The following is a 26,074-nucleotide window of genomic DNA, read 5'->3' as shown; positions in this document are numbered from 1 at the left end:
TCACCTTGAGGTAGTTGAGGTAGATATGCCATGGTAGATTGCAATGCTATTTTACTTCCTGTGAAACCAAAGTCTAGTTGATTTTTACTTTGAGAAAAGTAGAATCTTAGAAATCAAAGGGTAGGGAAATAGGTTAGTAGATGAAGTGCTTGCTGTATGAACACCAGAATCCAGATCTCCACCACCCACATGACAGCTGGGCATGGCTGCATGTACCTATACCCCCAGTGCTGAGGGTAGGGAGGACTAAGAATCAGGAAGATCTCCTAGGCCTCCTCCTCACCAGCCTAGACAGAAAATGGCAATCACCAGATTCAATAAGAAACCCTGTATTAAGGATCAAGTTGGAGAGTTATAGAGAAGAACACCCAGTGTCCTCTTCTGGTCTCCTCATCTGCATGTGTCAGTGTACATACACATGTATACAACACACAAAACAGGCATAACCATATTGGTGTATTATGTTTTTCCTATTATTTGAATAGGCTTAATATCAAATTTGTCCATTTGCTGTGTTGGTGGAGCCATAAAACTTAGGATGTTTAAATAATGGTACCTACTAAAGACTATATTGGTTACACTTCATTAGTCTGAAAGTCATTTGCCTGACAACCCTACCTCTTTGGAAGATGAAGAATGAATTGCCAAAATAGATATCCTGAAGTTCAGGAATTAAATTGTATGTACTTGTCCCACAGGGATGCTTTTAAATGTATATTCAGAGTCTATCTATCCTTAATCAATTTTCTATCTTCTACTTAATTTATAAGGGCTCAGAGGTTTGAATTTGAGTCAAGAGAACATGACTGCTAGGGGCATGTACACTGTTGGTAGAAATATGTTATATCTTGGTAAAAGAAAAGATTAGAAAAAGTAGGAAAATCAGACTATAGATAAAAAAGTAAAAGTCCCACCCATCAAAAAACGCCAAAGGAGTGCCTATAACAAAACAGTTAATAGGCATTCAGCAAAGCATAGGATAAATAGGTATTCATAATATAGTACCAGCTTGAAGAAATTATTATGGTTTGTTACAAGGAGTAGGTGTCAGTCACATGGGTTTGGTCATTTGAATTTGTGTCATTTGGTCATTTGAAAAGTCTTTAGCTGTGTGTTAGATGTGTTAGATGTTCAGAGGGGTATGTGTGAGTTCAAGTGTCTATACAGTTGGAAAGATAATGAAAATCTAGACCTGAGTACCCAGGTTTTTGTGAACTACAAATTGGGGGGGGGAGAGAGAACAATTTAAACAGCTCCCCTGAAAATTCACTTGTGATACAGATATACTCAAATCCCCAAGGATTTAGGACATGTTGTTTCATAGTTCATTATTTTAGAGATACTTTGTTATATAGCTGTTTCTCAGCTTGGTTTGAAGTTCATAGCAGTAGGAGAAAGTGAGTGTCCTGGTTAGTTTTGTTATCAATTTGATACAAGTTAGAGTCACCCCAGAAAGAGGGAAACTTAATTGAGGAACTAGTTACAGCAGATTGGCCTGGAGTAAATTGATGGAGAATTTTCTTGATGTGGGAAGGCCCAGATCACTCTGGGCAGTGATGTCCCTCAACAGGTCATCCCAAGAGGCATAAGAAAAATAGCTAAGTCTGAGCTACTACCTAAGTAGTTCCTCCATGGCCTCTGCTTCAGTTCCTGCCTCCAGTTCTCTGCCTTGAGTTCCTGCCCTGACTTCCCTCCTTGATGGACTCTGATCAGAGTGTGTTAGCCAAGTAAACCTTTTCCTACTAGAGCTCATTTTGGCCATTTTTGTTTACTACAGGAATAGAAGGTGAATTTGGTTAGTGGGTCAGCCAAGACTTCTCTGATGAGCTAAAGTACATTTTTAGATGAAAAACACCAACCAGGTCATTACTTGGAATTGCTTAGTTAGTGTTATTTTTCTTCTGTATTGAAATTAGTTTTATTTATTTATTTATTTATTTGTTTATTTATTTGTTTATTTATCTTTAGCAAAGAGATATGGTTGCATAGAACTTGAATAGTTCTGTAGGATGTGGAATAAAATGCATTAGAACTGTGTCCTAGCCCTCTCTGCCCTCCTCGGCGTTCCCATCCCTTATTCTGACTCCTATGAAGCATCCTCTTTGTACATGCCTTACCTCCATATTTATTGTTTGTCAGTCTTCCAGTTAAAGTGTTATTTGTTGCCTTTTTCCTGTCAGGGATTAGTGTGTACACATCACATTTTCACCTGCTTCACTTTCCCTGAGTCTCACGGAATGCCTACTTTTGATTCAATCAATATTTAATGTTTTGCATATTTTAATCATATAAATGTTATAGCTGAGCCTTGAATAATGCCATGGTTTTGCTCCTTTCTTATATAACTTTATTATGAGTTTCCAGGAGTCTGTAATGGGTTCAGTTTTCTTTGGTTACTTTTCTTTCTTTTTCTTTTTGTGTTTTTGTTTGTTATACATACATACATACATACATACATACATACATACATACATAATTTTTTCTTACTTTACATATCGATCCCAGTTCCCTCTCCCTCCCTCCCATGTGTCCCCCTCACCCCCCATCCCTTGTTTTTGTTTTTTGAGACAGGGTTTCTCTGTAGCTTTGGAGCCCATTCTGGGACTAAAGGCGTGTGCTACCACCACCCTGGCTCTTTGGTTGTTTTTCTGTGTGTCTGTCTCTATCCTCACGATCTTGGACTGAAGCGTAAGTCTCTTCTTGAGACATTCAAATATGTTTGCTTCCTGTTGTCTCCTATTACTGTCCTTGACTCCTTCTTTAATTTGTCGATTGTTATAGGCTTCCTGCAGTTAATTTAGGGTTAGCCAGTATGCAGTTTTCTAGATCGGGCAATGTTCTTCCTGTGAATTTTGAATGTTTTTGAAATTTTTGAAATTTTTGAAATTTTCATGCTTCTAGCTTTCAGTCCATTGCCATCCTGATTCCTACATTTTAATTTGATACTTGTCTACGTTTTCTCTAGAAGTATTGAAGATCTTCTCTTTGCCTACTGTGATCTGTAACTTCTTAATCATTGGATTTTATGTGGGTCTCATTTTTATATTGGGATTGGTTCTTGTGAACTATTTTAATCTGGAAATTCATGACCTCCAGTCCTGAGGATTGTTTTTAAATTATTTACTTCAGATTTTCTTTGTTTCTTTTATTCTTTTTTCAGAAGTTAATTATATAATTTTTCTTAACTCTCTACTCTTAATATTTTTTATTACATTTCCCTTTGCTTTCTGAGTCGTTCCCCCCCCCCCCCCGGCCTGGAGCTTTCTATTTTGCCAACCTTTTTGAATTTTAGGACTTTTGCAGTTATGGGAATGTCACTTTCGGTAGCATTCTCTTGTCTTTTTTAATGCAGAACCGTTTACAGTACAAAGGGTTTGGGAGACTTCCCTTTGCTATCTACATCATCTGTTTGTCCTCCGAGCTCATGTTTATTAGGCTTTGGTGTCTCCTTTTATGTTTCACGTGTCATTTTATCCCTCATATGCTGATAATCCTTGGCTGTCTTAGCAGTCAGATTCTGAAAGGAAGTGAGGAGCCATGGAGGTGGGCTTGGGCTGCACGGTGATGGCATAGAGACCTCTGGGATGTTAAATGGGGAGTGTCTTCTCTACTCATGTGTACATGTGTTTCCTGTTGGCCTAGTTGGTTTAAAAACATTCTAACAGTCAGATTCCTGTCTTTCTCTGAGTGGAAGAAATGTTTGGGTGTATTTTCCTTCAGAATTCCAATTAGTCCCCTGTTTGAGAAACAGCACATTTGCCCCAATTAATGCATCTTAGCCCCTTTGGCATAACTTCCTAGTCAAGTAAACTGCAGACTTCTATTAAGATAGAAAAGACACTTGGCTGCTAACTTCTGTAACTTACAACTAAGTGTGTGTGTGTTCATGGGTATACACATTTTTGAGGTTGAAGTTAGTGGTAAGAGAAGCTCTTAGTGGCCTGCCTAGTCACTACAAGCCACCATAGGCTTTTGAAATCTTTTGTCCACACATTTTAGTATGGATTTGTTGAGATGGAAAGACGCTGGCAGAATTCTTAAAGCAATAGATAGATGTTTGGGGGGTACATCAAAGACAGAGACCCTCAAAGAGGCTCATGAAGGCAACTTCAAGGGATTGACAGTTCAAAATGTGAAGGCCAGTCATAGGCTTTTGAGGAACTTTTATGAACTTAAAGTTCTCAGATGACTTCCGGATGGCCCAAGAGTCAACAGTTCTTGGATATAAAGCCGTGGGCTTGGCAGCAGTGCTGTGAACCAGAACAAGTTCATGTCTTTGCATGCAAATGGCCTCCTCTAAGACTTGTAAGGCAATAGTGGGTTTACTAGAGATGTTCTCTTGACTAGAATGCCTGGAATAACTCCAGTGATCCACAAAGCTGTCTTGAGATTAGAGGTAAAAGGATAGTGCAGCCAGTTAGTTTGTGAAGGTTCTAGACCACAGTCTAAAGTGCTTTTGATTATATTGTAATATCCCTTCCAGTGGACTGAAACTGAATCCTTAAAGTGTCAGGAAAAGGTAATTAACACTTATGTGTTCCCCTCTCAGATTAGTTTTTCTTTTTGTGCATTGAGCTTTGAGCTACTTATAATGTTTAATTTTTTATTTTTAAAAACCATCCATAAATGGAGCAAAGGAAGGGGGGACTGGTGTGTGATAATCTTTGAAGATAATAGAGTGAAAGTAAGTTGCTTAGCTGCCCTAGATTAGGATTGGAGGTCATTTTGAGCTAAATTGGCTTTGAAATCAGAATTTAAATTGCCAGTCAGACTTAATTAAGATAACTGGGAATGAAGGCCACCCTTCTCCCTTTTCCATTCTCACAAAAAGAATGTGTTTATTGTTTGTGTTTCTTTATAGCCAAACTAGACTCTAGGTATTAATTTTTGAGGAAAACATTTCACATTGTAATTGACTTAGGGATTTAAAAGTGGTTTGTATGTAAATAAGAAATCCACATAATCATTTATTCAATTTTCCTAGGGATATTTAGGGTAGGCACTTCTAAAGTCATTGGGAGGCAGATAAATACATAGCTCTGAAATGTTCTTTTCTGCTCTGTACATTGTTAAGAGTACAGACATCATAGACATCTCAGACAGTTACTCTATTCAACCGTAATAATATGTGTGGGGGTGGAGCTTGCTTAAGCAATGTCAATTGCAAATATGTCAACTGCTTTACATCTTACCTATGCTTCTGTTTTAATATTACATCCATTTATTTCTAGTGGTGTGTATGTGTGTAGGACAATTTGAGGGAATTGATTTTTCTCTTTCTGTCATATGGGGTCCTAGGTTTGAACTCAGGTGGTCCAGGATTGTAGACTTGCTGAGCCATCTTGACAACCCTATGTGTGCATTTGCAAATACTAAATTTTTGTTCATGATGAACAGGTTAAATTTGTACACTGTAAACTGGCTTGGCATAAGAGACTTACAGTGACATTGTTAATTTAGTTTTCATTTTCATCTTCTTCTATAGACTGAAACAAATTAATTATCAATTTTTTGGCAATGAATTTTAACTTAATATGGAAAAGTGCAAAGAAAGAGAAGAAACCGAATCTAGAGATGCATTTGGTAGTGTTGATCATGCACCTGTGGAGGTGGAGACTGTTTGAGGTGGACAGAGCTTCACAAGGAAGCAAACATGTCTTGATTGCTTTGCTGATGTCCCTGAACTGATCTTAACCTTCATCTTGAGAGTATGCAGATCTCTCTGGTAGACAGAGTCCCATATCCTGGGATTTGGGACCATCAGCATTGGCATGACCATCAGCATTGGCATGATAGGTTTGACATTGGGAATGATTGGTATTGATCCAAATATAGTTTTGGAATAGCTTCACTGAAATTCATTTTGAAATGGTTTTTACAAAGGAATATAAAATCAAAATTTGATGCTTAATATATTTTTTTTCCGGGTTGTGTTTTTATTCACACACATTTGAATTTTATAAAATTTTCACTGATCAAAGAATCATTTCCTTCCAACCATTAAAAAAAAAAAAAAAGAAAAAAGAAAAAGAAAAACCCTTGTAGCTTGAAGGTCTTACCAAAAAAATGCAGTGTGCCAGGTCTGGCCACTGACTTCAGGCTGCAGACCCTTGTTCTAGATGGGTGAACTGATATAAAACAGACAGGCAGGACCAGAAGTTCAAGTCTGATTCCAAGGAGGCAGGCAGGTTGGAGCTGAGAAGTCTTTGCTTTTCTCATACTTGGTCCAGTTAAAACAGATATGACCCCTGGGGTTCCAAGAGCAGGAAACAAGGCCAGGTCCCAAGGGAAGGCATGGAGGAGGCTGGCAGTGCTGGAGCTGAAGTCCCAGGAAGGGTCCACCCTCAAGGCAATTGCCCGTGGAGGGTCTCTGCCCGCCTCAGGTACTCAGCTGCCTTCTTTTTCACACCTTCCCGGCGGGCAGGGGATGGGTCACCAGAGACTCCCTGAAGCAGGACGTGCACCCCATCTCGGTAGCCTTGGAGTGCAGCAGCATAGGCTCCAGCCTTCTCATTCTGAAGGGCTTGAGTGATGAGCTCTGTGGCCTGGGTCAGATAAGCTGGGGCAGGTTCTTCATCCTCAGACTCTTCCTTCTCCTGTCCTCCTGGCTCCCAAGGTTCCTGGGCCAGTCTTTTGGACTGTACCTCCATGGCTGCCAGCTCACCAGTGTGGGTGAGGCTGGGAGCTGTACTTTCCTCTTTGGAGTAGGGGTCGAAAAGGGCAAGTTCAGCCTCAGAGAGGGGACCTCGGGCTGGGGAGCTGGATGCTTCCTCAGTGCTGCCACAGCTGAAGAGAAGATCCAAGGCTTCCTGGGCAGGGCTAGATGGTAGGGGATCCACTGGCATATCCAACTCCTCCTGGCCCCTCCTTTCCACAGGCAGTGGCTGGAGTAACCGGGCCTCATCAGGAGGTGGTGTAGGAATGAGAGGGGGTGGCAGGATGCACAGGTCCCTGGTCACCTCAGAGGGTCTTGTTACCTCCCCACCCCGGAAAAACTCCTTGAGCTGGGGACTGTTGTTGAGTGCAGGGATGGGTACTGTGAAGCGCAGCAAATCTTCTGCACCTTTGCGCCTTTCTTCAATCACAGAGGCTTCAAACCGACCAAACACCTGGGCACGGGGGAAAGCTGGAAACTCTTCTAGGCGGCGGAAGAGATTTCGGTGAGTATAGGCCAAGTCCCCATGCAACTTACGGAAGTCACTGTATCGTTTCCAGACTACTACCTCTTTGATATCTTCTGGGTCCTTCTTTGAGATGAACTGCGCCGTCACTTTGTACTCGGTGTAGTCCTTGGGGTGGGTCCTGGGGTCGGAGACTGTGTAGTGCCGCAGGAAGTCATCCTTTGCCTGGCGCGACATGACAGCGAGCTCGATGCTTAATATATTAATTTTTAAAATCCTCATATATAAAGTAAGGCATTTGAGTTATTGATCCGTTTGTTGTTATTGTTTAAAGACTATGGTGCAGAGAGTGATCTGAATTGTGTGGTCCAGCTCAAGAATATTAGTGAGGGCCTAGGGACCATTCTTGTGATATTTTGGTGAAGAATGTGCTGCTTTCTCTCCTTGCCCAACAAAACAAAACAAAATAAACAAACAAACAACCAGCCAACTCTGCCTGAGGCTAGATTTAAGAGTCGTGGATTAACAGCTTTGGTAGAGATTTCCAGACAGCCTAGTATTGACTGTGTTGCTTGGTTATTAGTGGTTATGTGGATTTATAATGAAAAGGAGTAAGCTGAACAAGGAAAAGTACAGAATGTACAGTTTGAGGAGAAAAGGAGCATCAGGATGTGTAATGGAGTCAAATCTAGTGCTCAAGGAGATACAATGTTTAAAGAAAAATCTGATGCTAAATAGGATACAGGGAGTGGTGACACCAGGACAAGACCTCACCCCACTAAGCCTCCAATTTGTGAAAAGGAATTAAAGAAAAGCTTAGGGCCAAGCATGGTGACTCATGCCTTGCCTTCGACTTCAGCATTCAGGAAGCAGAGGCAGGTGGATCTCTTGAGTCTGAGGTCTGTCTAGTCCACAGAGCAAGTGCCAGGACATCCACACTTACATAGTAAAGGAAAGAATAGAAAACTGATGCAGATATCAGTGAATCAGGGGGCTGTGTTCTAGCCCCAGTAAGCATCGGGGTTTGGCAGCTTTGGCCATATGGTTCTGGTTTTAGAGTCAAGGCATTTTTTCATAGCAATAGAAACCCTGACTAAGATGCTCTCTTAGAGAGAGAGAGAGAGAGAGAGAGAGAGAGAGAGAGAGAGAGAGAGAGAGAGCGAGCGAGAGCGAGCATCTGGTAGAAATAATACATGAAATTTGTGATTCAAAATTATCTTTAAGACCCAGCAGTAGTAGTGCACACCTTTAGTCACAGTACTCAGGAGGCAAAGGCAGGCAAATCTCTGTGAGTTCAAGGTCAGCCTGGTCTACAAAGCTGCACAGAGATACCCTGTCTCTTAAAAAAAAATTATCTTTAATGAGTATTTATGTATGTGATGTGTTATATAAATATTTAATATTCTTTGTGATATTGCTTTATTGAACAAATTTTCTTCATTTCTTGCCTATTAAAATAGCCTTATATTGAATGTAATAATTTGGAAAAGTCACAAGTTTTACAAAGGTATATAACCAATAACGTTTTTTTTTCCCCAAAGATTTATGCCAAGTGGATTATTGAATATTTAAAAGTGAAATCAGTTAAAAAAAAAAAAAACCCAGGTATAACATAGTCTTGCTCCATGCAAATGATTATCCCAGATTTGGGACAAAAAAGTAATACATAAGACTCAATAGTTTATCATAGTTTTAAATATGACACAAAATGTTTAAAAACCCAAGTTGCCATTGTTTACAAAATACTGGCAAATTAGAGCTAAAGTGCCTGGCATTATTGTGCGATACTCTGTTTAAAAATAAACAGAGGAAATAATTGTAGAAACCTCTGGGTTTAGAAAAGCTTGTTGGTGGCTCTTCACATCCTACTAAAAAAGCAGGCGGTCTTTGCATATTAATCACGCAATGAAAGGAAGCTTGCTTTATTTGCATTGTGTGAGCATTAAGAAGTCCAATAGTACGCCTGAGAAAAAAAATGGGGGGATTGTAATTGTTGTTCTCAAAAGAGTTTTTATCCCATTCAAGTGGAAAGGCTGAATACTGGAGAATTAGTACAGTGTTCAGTGGAAGAAGAGTCCCTTTTGGCTGCTGTGTTCTATGTGGTGCAGTCCCCGTGTGCCTGGATCCAGGACTTTGGCATGGAGACCAAAGAGACTCGTGCTTTTATGATGCAGTTTCTCAGTTTTAGATCTCCATCCTTTTGTAAGCATTTTCTCCTTATGTGTTTGCAAAGAGAATAAAAATGTGAAGATATGTATAATATTAGAGACTCCAGATCAATGGAACAGGAACCAAGAAATAGGAACCTTAAGTGCCTGCTATTGAAGGGTGGGGGTACAGGGCTGGGGAGACACACTATGAAATTAAGTAAATTATGTATAAATATTTCTGTGAAAGAAAATGTGATCTATTTAATGTCTTGCAGATGTAACTTGCTCCTCAAATTGATTTTAAATGATATATTTGGAATTCTCCTAATAACAATGGCATCGTTTTCACATCATTGTGTTTTAGGACTCATTGGCTGAGTGTAAACATCCAGAATAAACAGAAATGTTCTTGATGCAGTGGAGGCATCCCTTAATGTTTCATAGGCAAGCGATTTTAACACATCTCCCTCCCTTTGTACAGCACACCCCCAGGTACCCCTTCTGGCTGACAAAAGTTCTTTTAGCCACTATGGTTTCCAAAGCTCACCAGGTGCAATAAGTATTTCAGATGTTTAATATACTGCATGTGGTTTTAGTTTTTTAAAGAATATTTTGCACAGACTGTGACATGTCCAATTCGATTTGAATTTTAGAAAGGGGCAAATGTGCTATCAACTGCATACATAGATTTTGACAAAAATTTTCATGTGCCATCATAGAGACAAAGCTCATTACTCCAAGTGATTTTGTTAAATACCAGAGAGTAGTTGAATCACTCCAAAGGCCATATACATGTTTTACTACAAACATCTCTGCTTCATGGATGCTTGACAATCTGCAAAGCTACTTGTTATTGGCCTCTTTCGTATTGTGCCCCCTTTGAGTATTTGAAAGCAGAACACGGATTCCTTGGTGATACCGTTTCTATTTTATTTGAATTGCTTTCTGTAATGCTCATCTCTTTGGTTATTCTGTTTAATTTGGGTGTATGTGGAGTGTTTCATAGACATTTGGACTGAGTTTAGATTGCACTTCTGAAGAATGGAACCTGCCTGCCCTGTAAGAATATGAAAAGGTAGGGCCACAGAAACTTAGATGATTCAAAAAGATTATGATAGGTTTCATCAGAGATTTGTTTTCAAATAAATAATTCACCAATGTCATTCCCCTCAGCATTTTTTGTTACTGGTATCACACAAGGAAAATTACAACAAATTTAGTTGTGTAGCTAATTAATTTTTATCTTCAGTTCATAAATCTGGATCAATAATCATTCTGCAAAATAAAATTAGTTCCCTTGGGCAGTAACAGAGTAGTGGGTTTTGTAAAATAGGAACAGGGAGGTAGAATCATAGGAAAACTGATGGTTGACATTGGGTTTCTTCACATTACTGTAAGGTTCTTCTCTATGATTCTGCATCACAGTGACTGAGACCTTCTGTTTTCTGGGAAAACTGTCTGTTCTGGAGTCTGCCTTCTTCTCTAATGCCTTGTTTGGATTATGTGGCTCTAAGCATGAGTGAGTCCATGCTGGTTTGGTTTGGTTTGTTGGTATTCAGTGAAGGGTTGCAATCCAAGATGGTGGCATCCTGTGATTTTTGTTTAACAGACAAGTTTTATAATTTATAGTTACTAATTGATTTTGAGAATTTGTGTAATCTTCATAAATAATTTTGATAAAATATTTTCATAAGATATAATGTTTAATAAAAATGGGGGATGGAGCTAAGAACATAGCTTGATGATAGAGTACATGAACCTTAAATTCAATTCTAGGAGAGTACAGATTTATACACCTATAAGTTTATATTTCAACATGCTTGTATATACTTGCATGTGTATGTATACAATGCATCACACATTTTGAAGATTGTATATTTTTCATATGAAAAAAGTATCTAACAACAACAAGCTGGCATGAAAAGGCATATGATCATTTCCACATTCTATATATAAAGTATTGACAAAATGAAACACCTTCCGTGATTTAAAACATGAACCAAAGTGGGAATAGAGATTACCTCCTCCATTAGAGCACGTGTGAAAAGCTCAGCATTAACATCTAAATGGCCAGAGACAGAGGTCCAGAACAAGCTATCTTCAACAAACAGAACACAGTGAATCAAATCCTTGTGAGATGATACTATTTCACACCATCTAGTTTGGCAATAGCAAAAAAGATTGCAAACTCCAACAGTGGTGTGGAAGTATTAGAACCCTTGTATACTGCTGCTGGGGGAAAAAATCTGGTGGTCATTAAGCAGAGTTACCATGCCATTCATTAGCTTCATTCTGTTAGAGATTAAAACACCTGTTTATGTAAAAACTTGCCCAGCAATTGTAATGCAACTTTATTAACCATAATAAAAAATGCAAATAACCTAAAGGTCCTTCAACTCATGACTGTGGTATAGCTACACAATGGAATATTGTTTGGAAATAAAAAGGAATGAAATGATGGTATGTGTCACAACCTTGATGAATCTTGATTCTTCTTTGTTGTCCTATAAGTTCATTAATTACATTAGCATTTATTTGCTTATAACTTTGATGGTTTATTTCCACCCTAGTACTTGTTAATATTTACCCATAATTCTTAATAATGTTCAGCTTATGTGCATGACATCTTTATGGGACTAGTTAAGATAATTTTATTTATATTTATGGACTACAAGCATGCTATGATTACTCCTGGCACAAACACGCAAATAACCAGTTCTTCAAAGTATCTTTGTCTTCTAGATGAAGGAAAACATGTTTTTCTATTAATGCTTTTTGACTGGAGTATTTTTCCACTGTTACTTTGTAGATTTGTTAGAGAATCAAATATACAAGAGAATCAGCCTTATCACTGTGTGTGTGTGTGTGTGTGTGAGTGTGTGTGTGTGAACTCCTGGCCTCACACATGCCATGCAACCATAATGCCACTCAGCCTTATAACCAGCCCTCTCTCACTTTTTATTTTAAAACCCAGGCTAAGCTTGACTCACTCTGTAGTTCAGGCAGAATTTGTGATCTTCCTAGTTTCAGCATCCTGAGTAGCTGGGATCTTGGGCCTGCATCACAAGGTTGATCCTCACTGTCTCTGAAGGTGCATGTGATAGAGGCTTAGCATCTAGCTTGCCTGTACTGGGAGGTGGTCAGAAATTCAAGAGGTGGGGTTTCCTGGGAGGTGTTTGGGTTTTGGGCATGCCCTTGTAGGACACTGGAATTCCATTTCCTTGCTCTTTGTCTCTCCCCTCTTAGCCAGGAGGTAAATGGTTTCATTCTGTTGCATGCATTCTGCCATGGTGTGTTGTCTTCTCTTTGAGATCTAAAGCCAATGGATCCCCCTGATAGTAGACTTTGTCCTCCAAAACTATGCCCACATAAACCTTTTTTTTGTTTTCTTATAAATTATCATGATAGAAAGTTCACTGACATACCTTGTTCAGAAGCTAATGACTTCATGGTAAAGCTATAGTATAAGCTTACATCTTGGAAATTGATTATTGATATTATCCTCTTATCTCTGCCTCTTCCATACTTTAAAGTTCCATGCCTATTCCTTGTATAAGGCAAAAGAAAAACAAAAACAAAAAAAGGAAGAATACATTTCCCGGATTTGACAGTCTTTTGTGATTCACAAGAGAAAACTGTTCCTTTGTCCTAAATGTGTACTCAATACATTTTATAGGGAGGCTAAGATAGATTGGAGTTGTTTTTTCTTGGCATGTTGGCATGTGAACCAAATTCAAAGATCTGAGTAGAGTATAGATTAGCTAATACTGTAGTGATGAATATGAAAATGGTTAAACACATTGTGCATGGCATTTATTGCATGTGACAAACCCTGGGTTGTCTAGGGCATTGGAAAGAGAATTTCTGATGGGACTGTTGTTTCTCTAGAATAGAAAGAACACATCCTTTGTGGCCAAGAGCTAACTGGGGGTTCTAGGTAGATTGTGTACAGACTTTTATTTTGCCAGAATGCCTTTTAAAACATGTGTATTTTGCCACTGCCACTCTCAGAAACCTTTGAGGGTCCACCTGAATGTCTGTAACCCCTAGAGAATTGAGGAGTTTCAAGGATCTCATGAAACTTCAACTTACTGAACTTGCTTCTTTAAAACAACCATTATAAACATCTCATATGGGAATCAGTCCTTTAAACATAAGACATGTTAGATCTATAGAGAGATGAATGATCATGCTGTAATGAAATTAGTTGACTCCCATTCTCCCATCTTTAGAGTAGTTTAATATTTGTTAAAGATAACAGTGAGGTATTATGTTTTTTCAGACATATGTATTTAATGATGCAGAATTTGCCAGTTGAAATGCTGTGTGAGGTAGATCTCTTGAGGTTCAACATAAAGAAAAGTACTAATATCTTCTATGATGGTTAGCAATCTTCTTGAACATAGATTCCCAGGCCAGTGCCCAGCTGACTCCAACTCATCAGAAGGATCTTACTGGTCATTCCTAGACTCCGTGTGTTTTTACACTTTGAGAAATTTGAAGGAAGAACAGATGATGTGGAGTGGGATTGTAAAGAAGATTCCAACTAGCAATGTGTGTGCATCAGTGAGTCACCAAGAACTGATAGTGTAGGAAGGTGAATGGCAAGTGCCCTGCTCTTTAGGTGAGGAAGTTGGGAAGCCAGAGGAAGCCCTGGGGCCTGGGAATGACTTGAGGAGAGTGTGTTTTGGGAAGCTGGACATAGTGCTCTTCTCTTGGGTGGCACAGAGTCTGGAAATGGAACTGCTTCGGAGGTTGTGAGAGGTAATTAAATTATATTTGAATTCTGGTTGTGAGAATTAGAACTTAAGCAAGAGCTACTGCAGGCCTGGGAGGGGCTTTCTGCTGAGCCTGAAGACCTTCATGGCCAGGGAACCCCACATGGTAGAGGGAGAGATTGACTCCCTCAAGATCTTTTCTGACCCCTGAAAAAAGCCCTACAAGAGGTTGGTGAGCTTGGGGATGGACTTGGATGGTTATGGAACAGAACAAAGAATGGATAGAATTTATAGTTCAGACCAGGGTCTCAGGAATAATGGACACCACTAATCACAGGAAATGGGAACAAGGAAGAGAGGAAATGTTTTGCTTTTTCAGAAGACTTTGGCTTGACCTGGGAAGAAGGTGACCTTGAGATTAAGGTGGACTCTGTAGGATGAACAGCACCTGGAGACAGACTTAGAGTTCTTACATGAGGTGAGTTAGTAGCAGGAGTTTGCTCTCAGAGGGCAAATCCTTTTGGCTACAGCAGTGGAAAGAATCCACCAGCTTTTTTGTCCCAACAGGCACATTCAGGAGATGGACAACTTTTATGTGTGGTGGCTATTAAAATGACTACCAAGGTGAACAAAAGTTTTGTTATGTGTGTTTCCAAACTACTAGAAACCTAGAACTGTCAGTGTGGTATCAGACTCTTTCCATGAACTCTCAAGTCTCTTTTGTGTCCATTCACCCTGGTTCTGTTTTTAATGAAGAAGCATTTTGCAGTCCATACTAATTTCTTTTCAGGATTTTTTTTTTAAATTTTAGTGCTGGAGTTTCATAAGCATAAGTGATAGATGAGACATTGTGTAGCACAAATAAATTATAAACCTAGTGTATAAATGAAATTATTGTCGTGGCTGGTTTTGTGTGTCAACTTGACACAACTAGAGACTTCAGAGAGGAAGGAGCCTCAGTTGAGGAAATGCCTCCATAAGATCCATAGGGCATTTTCTTAATTAGTGATCAATGGGGGAGGGCTCAGTTCATTGTGGGTGGTGCCATTCCTAGGTTGGTGGTCTTGGGTTCTATAAGAAAGCAGGCTGAGCAAGCCATGACAAGCAAGCCAGTAAGCAGTTTCCCTCAATGGCCTCTGCATCAGCTCCTGCCTCCAGGATCCTGTCCTATGTGAGTTCCTGTCTTGACTTACTCCAGTGTAAGTTGAATAAACCCTTTCTTCACCAACCTGCTTTTTGATCATGGTGTTCGGTCCCAACAATATAAACTCTAACTACAACAATTGTATTCCAGGATACTGAGAGAACTTGGAGATAGGATTTCTGAAGAGTTAAAGAAAACAACCTCAGGAAAGCATGGAATGAGCAAGAGTTATCTAGTAACAAGCCTGACCTATTGGCTGAGCATTTATAATTAATATTAAGTCTCTTTTTGGTTACTTGGGAGCAGCCACTGGCACAGGAAATCTCTACCTACAAATGGCACACAACAACTTCTGCCTACAACTTTATATAAAATAATGTAATCTGCGAACAGCAACAACTTAACACTTTCTTTCTTGGTTTAAATTTGTTAATTTTTCTTGTCTAATTGCACTGGCTAAGATTTGTACAACTTTGCTGAACAGATGTGGTGAGAGTGGGCATCCTTTCCTTGTTTCTGGTGAAAAGCTTTCCTTTTTCACTTCTGAGTAAGATGTATGTTCTGTGCTAACATATGACTGTGTTTGTTAGAATGGGTTCTTTGTGGAGCTAATTTGTTGAGAATTTGTACATGAAAGAACATTGAGTTTTGTCTGATGATATTTATCTAAGCAGCTGATCATATCATAGTTTTGTCTTTTGTTCTATCAATATGATATATCACATTTATTGATTTGTGTGTGTTGAATGAACCTTGAGTTCCAGGTATCAGTCCCAGGAATTGATCAATGATCCCTTCAATGTGGGGTTGAATTGGGTCTGGTAGCACTTTGATGGATAGAAATTTTAAATATCTATGCTCATGAGAACTTGCCTCAGAGTATTTTTTGAGTTGAACCCACCTGAGGTATTTTGATTTTTGTGAATCCTAATGTTCATTTCTCTTCCAAGTATTTCTTTCAGACAATATTTCTTTAAATGGGGATCAGTTATGCATTCCATGCAGAGTTGAATTAGATATGATAACACTTTGATGGGAATTTTAAATATCTGCATTCATCAAGGATATTGTCCTGTAATTTTGTTTTTTTTTTTTTTTTTCAGAATATTCAGTTTCCCTGTTGTTACTAGGTTGTTATCTTTAGCTCCTTTCAGATTCTCTAATATTTACTTTATATATTTAGGTAATCCAAAGTTGATTGCATGTATATGAGTTTATAATTGTTACATCCGCTTGATAAATAGGTATTTTTATTACTGTATAATGGTCTTCTTTCTCTTTTTTCATAGTCTTTGGATTTAAGTCTATTCTGTCTCATGTTAGTATAGTTACCACTTTTCTTGCTAAAATTTTTCTGTATAGAACATCTGTTTCTCTTCCTCTACTTTCAATGTTATATTCGTCCTTAAAGTTGAAGTGAGTCTCTTGCAGATGTCAGATAATGTCCTCTTTATGTTTTATGTTCATTCAGTTATTCTGTGCCTTTTGATTAGAGAATTTTGTCCATATATGCTCTGACCAATTATGGGCAGGCAGAATTCACTGGTGCTATTTATTAGTTGCCTTGCAGGTCCTTTGTTCCTTCCTTCCTCCCTATGATGTCATCATTTCTATCACATGCTTTTGTTCTTTTCTCCTTTTTCTGTGTATCTAGGATTATTTTGCTTTATAGTTACCACATGGTTCACAAGGAACATTTTATAATAGGTGATTTCAAGCTAATGAAGCAACTTAAATGCCATGTTTGACACTATACATTTCCTACTCTTTTACTTCCTCTGTTCCACATTTTAAATAAATCATGGCATAATTTCTATATTTTAATATTGAGGAACCTTTAAAAATTATTATAGCTGTAGTTATTTTTAGTTTTCTTGTCTCTTGATGTTTATGTTATAGATAAAATTGACTTACACTCTAAGTGTATTCTGAGTATTCTGAATTTAACTGTATTTCCTGTTACAACTGCCTGTTTTTACTTTTAATTTTTTTTGCGTATTCTTAATTCACATTCTTTCATTTCAACTCAAAGAATTCCTTTTAGGATTTCTTGTAAGGCAGATTTAGTAGTAATAATCTCTCTCCGTTTCCATTTTCCATATCCCCTTTCATTTTTAAGGGTCTGTGGTGGAGTTGATTCTTTGTTCTTGTAGAACTTTGCATATGCATCATCCCATCACCCTCTTCCATGGCAGTGTTTCTATTGAGAAGTCTGTGGATACTTTTCAGAAGGTTCCCTTGTTTATAATGAGTCACTTAACCCCTTGTTTTTAAAATTCTTTGTATTTTGATAACTTGATTATAACGTACTTCAGTCTATTCTTTTAAGTTACCTTTACCTGGGATATTTTGGGCCTCGTGAACCACAGTGTTCACTTTTCTTTAAACAAAATTTAAGTGTTCTTTTTTGGGGGGGAACCACAGTGTTCACTTTTCTTTAAACAAAATTTAAGTGTTCTTTTTTTGGGGGGGGGGTTCGAGACATGGTTTCTCAGTGACTTTGGAGGCTGTCCTGAAACTAGCTCTGTGGACCAAGCTGGTTTTGATCTCACGGAGATCCACCTGCCTCTGCCTCCCGAGTAATGGGATTAAAGGTATACGCCACTACTGCCCGGCAAAAGAGTTTCTTTAATTTTTTGCCTCTTTCTGTGTCTTTTTCTTGGACTTCCATGGTTTGAATATTCATATTCTTGGTGATTTCCTATAAATCAGTGGCTCTCCACCTTTCTAATGCCTCAACCCTTTAATACAGTTCCTCATGTTGTGGTGATCCCAACCATAAAATTATTTTCATTGCTCCTTCGCAACTGTAAATTTCACTACTGATATGAATCATAATGTAAATATCTCTGTTTTCTGATGGTCTTAGTTGACTCCTGTGAAAGGTTAGTTTGATCCACAGAGGGGTTTGAGACTCACAGGTTGAGAACTGCTGCCATGAATCTCTCATGCTCTCTCTCTCTCTTTCCTCTCCCTCTTTCTCCATTCTAATAGGTGAATTTCCAATGGCCTGTCTTTGCCACCATGTCTGTCTTTTTCCTTTGGCTTCCAGAGGTTGAACTCACATTTTGGTGTTTGCAAGGCAAATGTGGTACTGACAGGCTAGCTCTCTTTCTTCTGCTTATTTGAGTTAACCTACTTTTGTTCAGGCTTTGTTAACCTAATTTCTAAATTCCTCATCTCCTGATTGTTGTCTGTTTGTAGTGTGGGATTTTTGTTTCTTTTCTCTCTTTCTTTTACTAAGAGTCTTGCCTTGTAGCCCAGGCTGCCCCTGAAATCTGGTTCTTCTGCCTTAGCTTTTTGCATGCTAGGGTTATCGATATGTGCCACCAGGCTTAGTTTCTGTGGTTTTCAATGATTATTTAGCATTCTTTCAGGCTCTTCTTTGGGGTTGGTTGCTGCAGCTTCGGTGATACCTCATCTGATTGGTTCTGTCTTTTCCTTTGTAGCATCACATGCAGTTGGAGCAGCTGGTTTCAGTGGGTTAAGGGATTCTTGTGTTAGCATCCTAAGATGTTGTAGTCACATCTGGGATGACAGTTGAGTGGTCTTCGAGTGGGTCACATGACTTCTGTTGTTTCCACAGTGAGACCCACTCTTGCTAGGACTGTATGGGGCCTTTAGTGGGCAGAGTTTCTGTTTGTTTCCTGGGTGGACTGACTATGCTGTCTCCTGGACCTTAGGCCATAGGGCTTGTATTGGAATGGGAGTTTGCTTTAGGGTTCATAGACTGAATTTATATCAGTTGTGGATGGGTATAGTTTTCCTTGGGTCACTAAGAAAATGCTTGCCTGGGCAGGCATAGCTGACCTGATCAATGGCTGAGGGGGAATAGTCACAGGAATGCTTCAGAGTCCACACTTGGAACTGAAGCAAGATGGCCTACCCAGAGGACTCAAGTCGGCTTGGCCTTTCCCACCCCCAGGTTTGGGCTGTCAGTCTAATCTTTGACTGCTGCTGAGAGTACTAGAACCAGGCCTCAGTGATATTTCTGGTCAACACAGGTCAGCAGGTCTGTGACCCAACATATGAGCGTTCCAGATCCTGGGATGAGTACTTCTGAGGCTAGCATCCCTCAACAAATAGCTCTATGGTTAGGTCCACGGGAGAATATGTGACATTTAGGGATATGAAACCAGGTTGTAGTCTGTGAATCTGTCACCTGGACAAAGCTCTAGCAACGTTTTAAACCTGCATTTCAGAACTTGCAAAGACACCTGTGTCTGTGGACAGCTGCAGAATCATTTGCTGCCCCCACATACTGTGGAGCATCCTATGTGGTCATTTACTGATGTCTTGTGCTTCCTTATTCATTGCTGAATATTCAGATAGAAATGTCATGTAGGTGACACAGACTGGGTGGAGTGTTACTGTGATGGGTAATAGGATCAGGCTGCAGTAAGCAGGATTAACGAGCCAAATTTAACACAATGCAATTTCCTAAGAAAGAAACAAAACTTACACTTAGAACCTAAAATGTCTTCGGTAATTCCATTCTGTCTTCCTTGGCTCCTTCTCACGACCTTAGCAGAGTTAATTGCTCCTTTCTCTGTGTCTCATTAGCACCTCAGGCTTAAACCAATTGTCTGCTTACTTTTCACACAGCACTATTCCGGTGCCCCATCTTTTCCATCCCATATTGTCAACAATGTGAGAATTGCTGTTGGGAATTCATGAACTAGAACTTAGTGTTGGCACACTTTAAGGCCTTAGCACATGGCCCAGCACCACCACAAGAAAGACAGACTATCAGAACTAGCCAGATTTTTATCCTAATGGCATGTTAATGTCTGTGAGTTGGTTAGGTTCATTGATTTTTTTTTTCCCATATAGTTTTATCAGTAAATTGGGTGGAAAGAAAAAACAAACAGAAATGATTGGAGTGATTAGAGATGATTGGATTAATCTAAACTGTTTTGTAGATGAAGAAATAATGCAAAACAATGAGAGGTGACCCAGCCAAGTTCACACCAGGGGACTATACTGCGAAAGAGTCTGAGATGGACTCTTTAAGTACGAGCGTGTTGTACTGTTGCTTTATATGGAAACATAGTTTGGTAGTAATTATAGATGTATTTTATATTATCATCAATTAGTAATTGTGCATGACAAAAAAGAGTTTATTGTAGGCAATATAGTCTGTCAAAGCTAATATAGTAACTTAACTCTCAAATCTTTTAATGATGGGTAATGTAACCATCTATATGTTTGCTGTCCTGTTTCTAACTCTAACAAAGTGGTGATTTTCACTCACTTTTACTAACTGTCGAATTTCTGTATCACTTTTGATGGTGAAGCATCTTCTCTTGGACGTTGTGCCGTGGTTATGAGTGATTGTGGGAAGAAGAGACACTGATACTCTGGTTGTAGTCCTACATTAAAACTGCTTCTTCTTAAAGGTTTCTCTTCCAACCTTTGTATTAGCATATATTAGTTATGCAAGAGAGTGCATTTATTGTGCCCTCTTTCTTTAGACAGGGCCTTGCCTGTAACCCTGGCTGACCAAGAACTTACTAGGTAGAACATCAACTTGTAAGGATCCTCCTGCCTCTGCTTACCCAGTACTAGGATGACAGGCATGTGTCATCGTATTTGGCTATTGTGATACTTTTTGAAAAGGATGCATTTTAAATTGTATTTGTGTATGTGCCTGCGTGGGTATATATACATTAGTGTGGGTTCCTGCAGAGGCCAGTGGCATTGGATCCCCAGGAGCCTGAATTACAGGAAGTTTTAAGATACCCAACATGGGCACTGGGAAATCATGTGCAGGTCTTCTGCAAGAGTAGTATGCACGTGTGGCCACTGAGCCAACTCTAGCTCTCCTTTGCAATATTTTAACATGCATATTTTCTTAAATAATTCATTTTCTCCATTGAAATTGTATATGTTTTAATTTTTAATCAATGGTGATATTTGCATTGCTAAGATTATTGTGCAAGAGAGTTTTTAGGGACACACATTTGTTCTGAGGTTACCATCTCCCATCTGTAGAAGGACCCAATTTTACATGTTCTCTTTGCTTTGGATGTTTGTCTTTACATAACTAAATCTCTCTCTCTCTCTCTGAATGTATTATTTGAAAAGGTTCTACATGGTTCAGAAATGAAAAGTGTAGTTATATGTGATGAAAATTTCCTTGTAACAGAAATACTTCTTCAATCATCTCTTCTAGAGCATTTTCATATTGACAGATAAGACATGCCAAAACATTTTTCTACTCATGTATAGTTATACTTCTGTTACTTAACTTACAAATTTTAATAATTTATTGAACTGAATTCAAGGCAGCCAACTGGCATTTGCTTTCTCAACAATATCTCTTGATGCTCATTTTGGAAGTTGCAGTTAATATTATTGTCCTGAACTTCCTCCAGTCCTCCCTTTCATTACCTTCCCATGTTGTATGACATCTGTTTCATATAGATATAAGAAACACAATGTATATAAAACATTATAAAAATAATTAATGTTAATAACATATATTAGGGTAATGTAATTAATAAATGTCTTTTGAGCTTAAATTCTAAAAGTTAGAATTCAACAAATTGCTTTTTTCTTTTTGTTTACAGTAAAAGATGTACAGATTATTATTATAGTTCCTATTAAAATACAGATTTCTAGAAGACTCTATCAGTCTTTTATTAACCTTGATTGTCTGCTCTCACCATCTTCTTAAATTTAGCCAGCATGTGGAGGGTTCAGGGAAAGTATCAAATTTGTAGAATCTCTTTTGTGAAAGGGGGCCTCCTTTCGCCTTTGCTGCTTTCCACTGGTCCTCAGATCCATTGCACAGCTGTCTTCCAGGAACGATCCTTCATCACTCTTGACTGAATCCAGAATTTAGGTTTACTGTCTTGCCTCCTGGTTTTCCATGTGACTTCACATGAGCAAATATTTTAAGTAATTTCCTAAGAAGCGCGAGTGAAAGGTAAAGGACACATTATTGGCCTGTGCATTGCCGACACATATCCATTGTCTTTATTCCACCCTGTCAATTACAAGGTTGACTAGATGTGACATCTAGATTGAAAATAGTTTCCTCATCATAAGTGGAAGGCACTTATCATTATATTCGAGCCCCTGTGGATCTCACATGAAGCCTGATGACACTTTGCTTTCTGGGCGTGTGCCGACACCTTTGTTCTTCACTTTGGAAGCATCTAAAAGAATGTCTTCATGCCAGGTGTTCCAAATTTAATGCCTTTGTTTAATTGTAAACTTTAGAAACCCCACTTTCCCTATTGCCAGTGGCTCTTTCCAATGAGAGAATTTGCATCCTATATTTTCATCAGTCATCCTTTTTAGAGTGGGGTTCACAGCACTGATAATTTTGCCCTCCAATGTGGGTTAACGGAAGAAAAGGTAATACTCTCTTCATCCCTTTTCATTGGTCCTCATTAATTAATGCTGATTGACGATAACCCTCAATCATGTTCTGAGTACCTGGCATTTCTGTCTTGAGTTTCTGAGATGATGGCCACTTCCTTATTGACCTGTAGATTCCCCAGTGGTGTGGTTTCTATAAGCCTCCTTTATTTTTTAGGCATTATTTTCTAGAAATGTGTTTTAATCCTTTTATGTTAATGGTTTTCTTTGCATTTTCCTCCCCATGTGTTTTATTACATTTTTATTTCTTTTTTAAAAAAGATTTGTTTATTTTTATTTTGTGTTCCACCATGGAATTGAACTCAGGACCTCTGAAAGAGCAGCCAGTACTCTTAACTGCTGAGCCATCTCTCCAGGCCTATTTTTATTTTGTGTGCATGGATGTTTTGGCAGCTAGAATGTCTATGTGAGGGTGCAGATCCATTGGAATTGGAGTTGCAGACAGTTGTGAACTGCCATGTGGGTGCTGGGAATTGAACCCAGGTCCTCTAGAAATCAGCAAGTGCTCTTAACCACTAAGCCATCCCTCTGGCCCTTTATAGCTATAATGAAGACTTGGGTGGGGAAAGAAATAGACTCATGTGCTCTGTTATCTCATAGTTCAAAGGGCTCAGTTGTATCTCAGGCTTCATAAGCCTTTTGTGCAGCCCTCACTGGTTTTCGACACCTTTTCTTATCCTTCCATAGCCTGGAGCTTGACACATTAAGTCTGAATTGGATAAATGTACTAAATTTCAATGGGTGAAAAAAATGGAATTGTTGTATTTAGGAAAGATAATCTCTTCATTTTCAACTTTGGTCAGCCCTTTATTAATAGAAAGGATTTTAAATCATGTCTCCCTTATCACCACTCTTGGAATACCTGAACATTAACAAGGACATGCAAGAAATAATGAGGATTTTACGATGGATTTGGTACCCATCCACCTTGCTTTGGATTAACACAAGAGCCAGCTTTAGTGATACCATTTTTCATATCATAGCTGTCTGAGCAGTTCTTCTGAACAGACTTCATGTAATTACCTGGTTTCTGCTTCGAATTGGAAAGCTGCTAGAGCTTGACATTATTTTCATACAAGCTAAGCTGAATTTTAACTACTATAAGGATCTTTCATTGGCATACACCGATGTTTACACCAGCATTTTATATACTGTAAAATACTATTAAAGTCTGAGCCTCTGTTGATATTACAGCGTGGGAACTGCCACAATTGTTTTTTAAGTTTTGCTATATTGAGCCAGGATTAGAGCAGTAATTAGCATGCCGCTGTCACCTTCTTTCTTACATTAAATGGAGAAGGGATGATCTTGTATTAACAGAGTTGTAAAGCTGAAATGGCATTGGCACAAGTAGGAGAGCTCTGCCTTGCCTATTAGTATTTTTAGATTTATTTGCCTAATGTAGACTTAGCTTTAGGAAAACATACACCGAAGCTGGCTGTTAAGATCTCTGGCCATATCTCAAGTGTAAATGTCACATGGCGCCACTGGTAGAAACCTACTGACCCATGTCTGGTTCTGTTTGGCTGGTTCTATTGAAGTCATCGGTCACTGCTGCATGACAGGATAGCAGCCTGGTAGAGCCTGACCATATGGAGGGCTGAGACACTAGGTTGTCACTGAACCACACTCTTTATTGTCACTCACGCCCTCCCTCCTCCTTTGGTTACATTTGGAAGTTTTAGAAGTCTCATTATAAACTAGATAACTTAGAAAAATGCAGTATAATTTTCTTTAAACTGGTTTGCAGTGTTAAATTTGCTTCTGGCTTTCACTTGTGTTTGTGTAAGTAGCAGAAATGTGTGTGCAAAATGGTTTCTTTTTGCTATGTAACATACATTAGTAATTAAAACTCTGTACCTACTCTCATTTTTTTGTGATAACTCCTTTACTTTTTTTTTCATTTTACAAATCAGTACAATTAGCTACAGAATTCTGTTTCACAGAATGATGAAACTTTCCATGTGCTGTTTTTGACATTGATAAAGTGTTACATTAAACCTTCCTTTCACTGTGACTCTTGCTTGTTAGTTTTTAAAAATTATCATAAATAGTATCAATATAGTCATCTTTTTATAAAAGCTTTTTTTTGGTATTATATATACCCTAATATATCCCCATTATATACACCCCAGTATATCCCCAACATGTAATTATCCAAATTCTCCCACTCTTGTCTGTGTAGCTATTTTGACCTTCTCAATGGGTCATGACTTTAATCATCTATGCTCACTTATGAATAGAGACCCCAGAATGTGGTACTTATATCTGACTCTGTAAATGAAACAGGAAAGTTTTCATGTGGAAGATCAGTGTCTTTAACTTTCAAAATCCCCTTCTAGCTTTGCATATTGCTTTTCCAGGGAATAAATTCTTCCAAACACAACACAGCATGGCTGGTAAGGGTAACAAACATCAAGCTGTTGGCAATAAGTCCTATGGTGAGGATTACTCATTCAACTTAGTAATCTCCATTCCTATCAGCTAGCCCAGAGCAGATGCCCCCTAAGAACAGGATCTGGGGCAGGTTCTGGCTATACAGACAGGTGCCAGACAGAAGGAAAGGTGTGTTGAGACCTTGAATGAACTAACATGCTTCATATACTTGCTTCCATAACTTCCTGTTGGGGAACACTGAATTCATGAGTCAGGAAGTCTATCCACTCACCCCATGATGAATTTATATGTATTGTTATGACCTTTGTTTCTAGAGGATATGTTTTCAAGAGAAAGCTAAGGAATCCACACAGAGCATCTCGTGAAGAAGGCTTCTTAATCCTTTGGTAAAACTGCTCCTGGGACACTTTCCGTATTCTTCAGTAAAGATCTAAATGAAAATGTCATCAGAATTCAGAACTAGGAAAAAGCTTATGTTTTCCTGAAAAGTGTGTTTTATTATATTAGCACTAGTAAAACATATGCAACTATATGTGAGCCCCACTTATGGCCCCAGCATAGGATAAATGGCAAGGAAATGAGTGAGTGAAAGGGGGAGTAGGAACATAAAAGGATTATTTAGGGCTGCTCATCTGGAATGCCTCTCTTAAGAACTATAATTCACTTAAGTAATAAAGAAGTTATTCTCACTAAAAATTATCATCCTGTCTAAGGCAATATATTTTGTTTGTAGCTACTTGGTGATTCCATTTCAAACAGAACAGACTTGTGAATTGGGGGGGGGGGAAGTCTGTTCTTATGATGACCCAGAGTATTCTTTTCCCAGCAAAATTCTTTCCAGATCCTTCCCAGTGGCTCTTGGAGGCAGGCGGGGCCTGCCTGATCTAAGCTTGTATTAGGGAAAGAAGGTGCTGATCCTGGAGCTCCAGAGGGCTGTCCCGGGTCAAACTAGTCCTGGAGTTATTAAAGGGTAGCGTAGAAAAAGGCTTGGTGAGAAGTCCATTACCCTAGAGGAGCATGCTTTGTTCTGCACACAAGTACAGCCACATCCTGGCTCCTTTCCCAGGCCAGGTGATATTTCATCATAAAGGGAGCTGACATTGCGGGTATTTCACAAGTCTGTAGATCAGAGATCCACATGATAAGATGTCTAAG

At 38.9% G+C, this 26,074-nt stretch overlaps 2 protein-coding genes across 17 annotated transcripts in view; one reads left to right on the top strand and one right to left on the bottom strand.

The window, feature by feature from the left end:
• The window catches only part of Ncam1 (neural cell adhesion molecule 1), a 291,929-nt gene that overhangs the window by 12,301 nt on the left and 253,554 nt on the right, over positions 1-26,074 (top strand). The window lies entirely within an intron of this gene.
• LOC127231684 (sorting nexin-15-like) lies at positions 6,053-7,365 on the bottom strand. The gene has a single exon (XM_051197399.1). The coding sequence runs from the start codon at positions 7,356-7,358 to the stop codon at positions 6,345-6,347; it is 1,014 nt and encodes a 337-aa protein (XP_051053356.1). The 5' UTR covers positions 7,359-7,365; the 3' UTR covers positions 6,053-6,344.

Source organism: Phodopus roborovskii, unplaced genomic scaffold (genome assembly GCF_943737965.1).
Source record: "Phodopus roborovskii unplaced genomic scaffold, PHOROB, whole genome shotgun sequence".
Classification (NCBI taxonomy): domain Eukaryota; kingdom Metazoa; phylum Chordata; class Mammalia; order Rodentia; family Cricetidae; genus Phodopus; species Phodopus roborovskii.
Note: the sequence above shows the minus strand (reverse complement) of the source record. Positions and strands in the feature narration are given on the sequence as shown.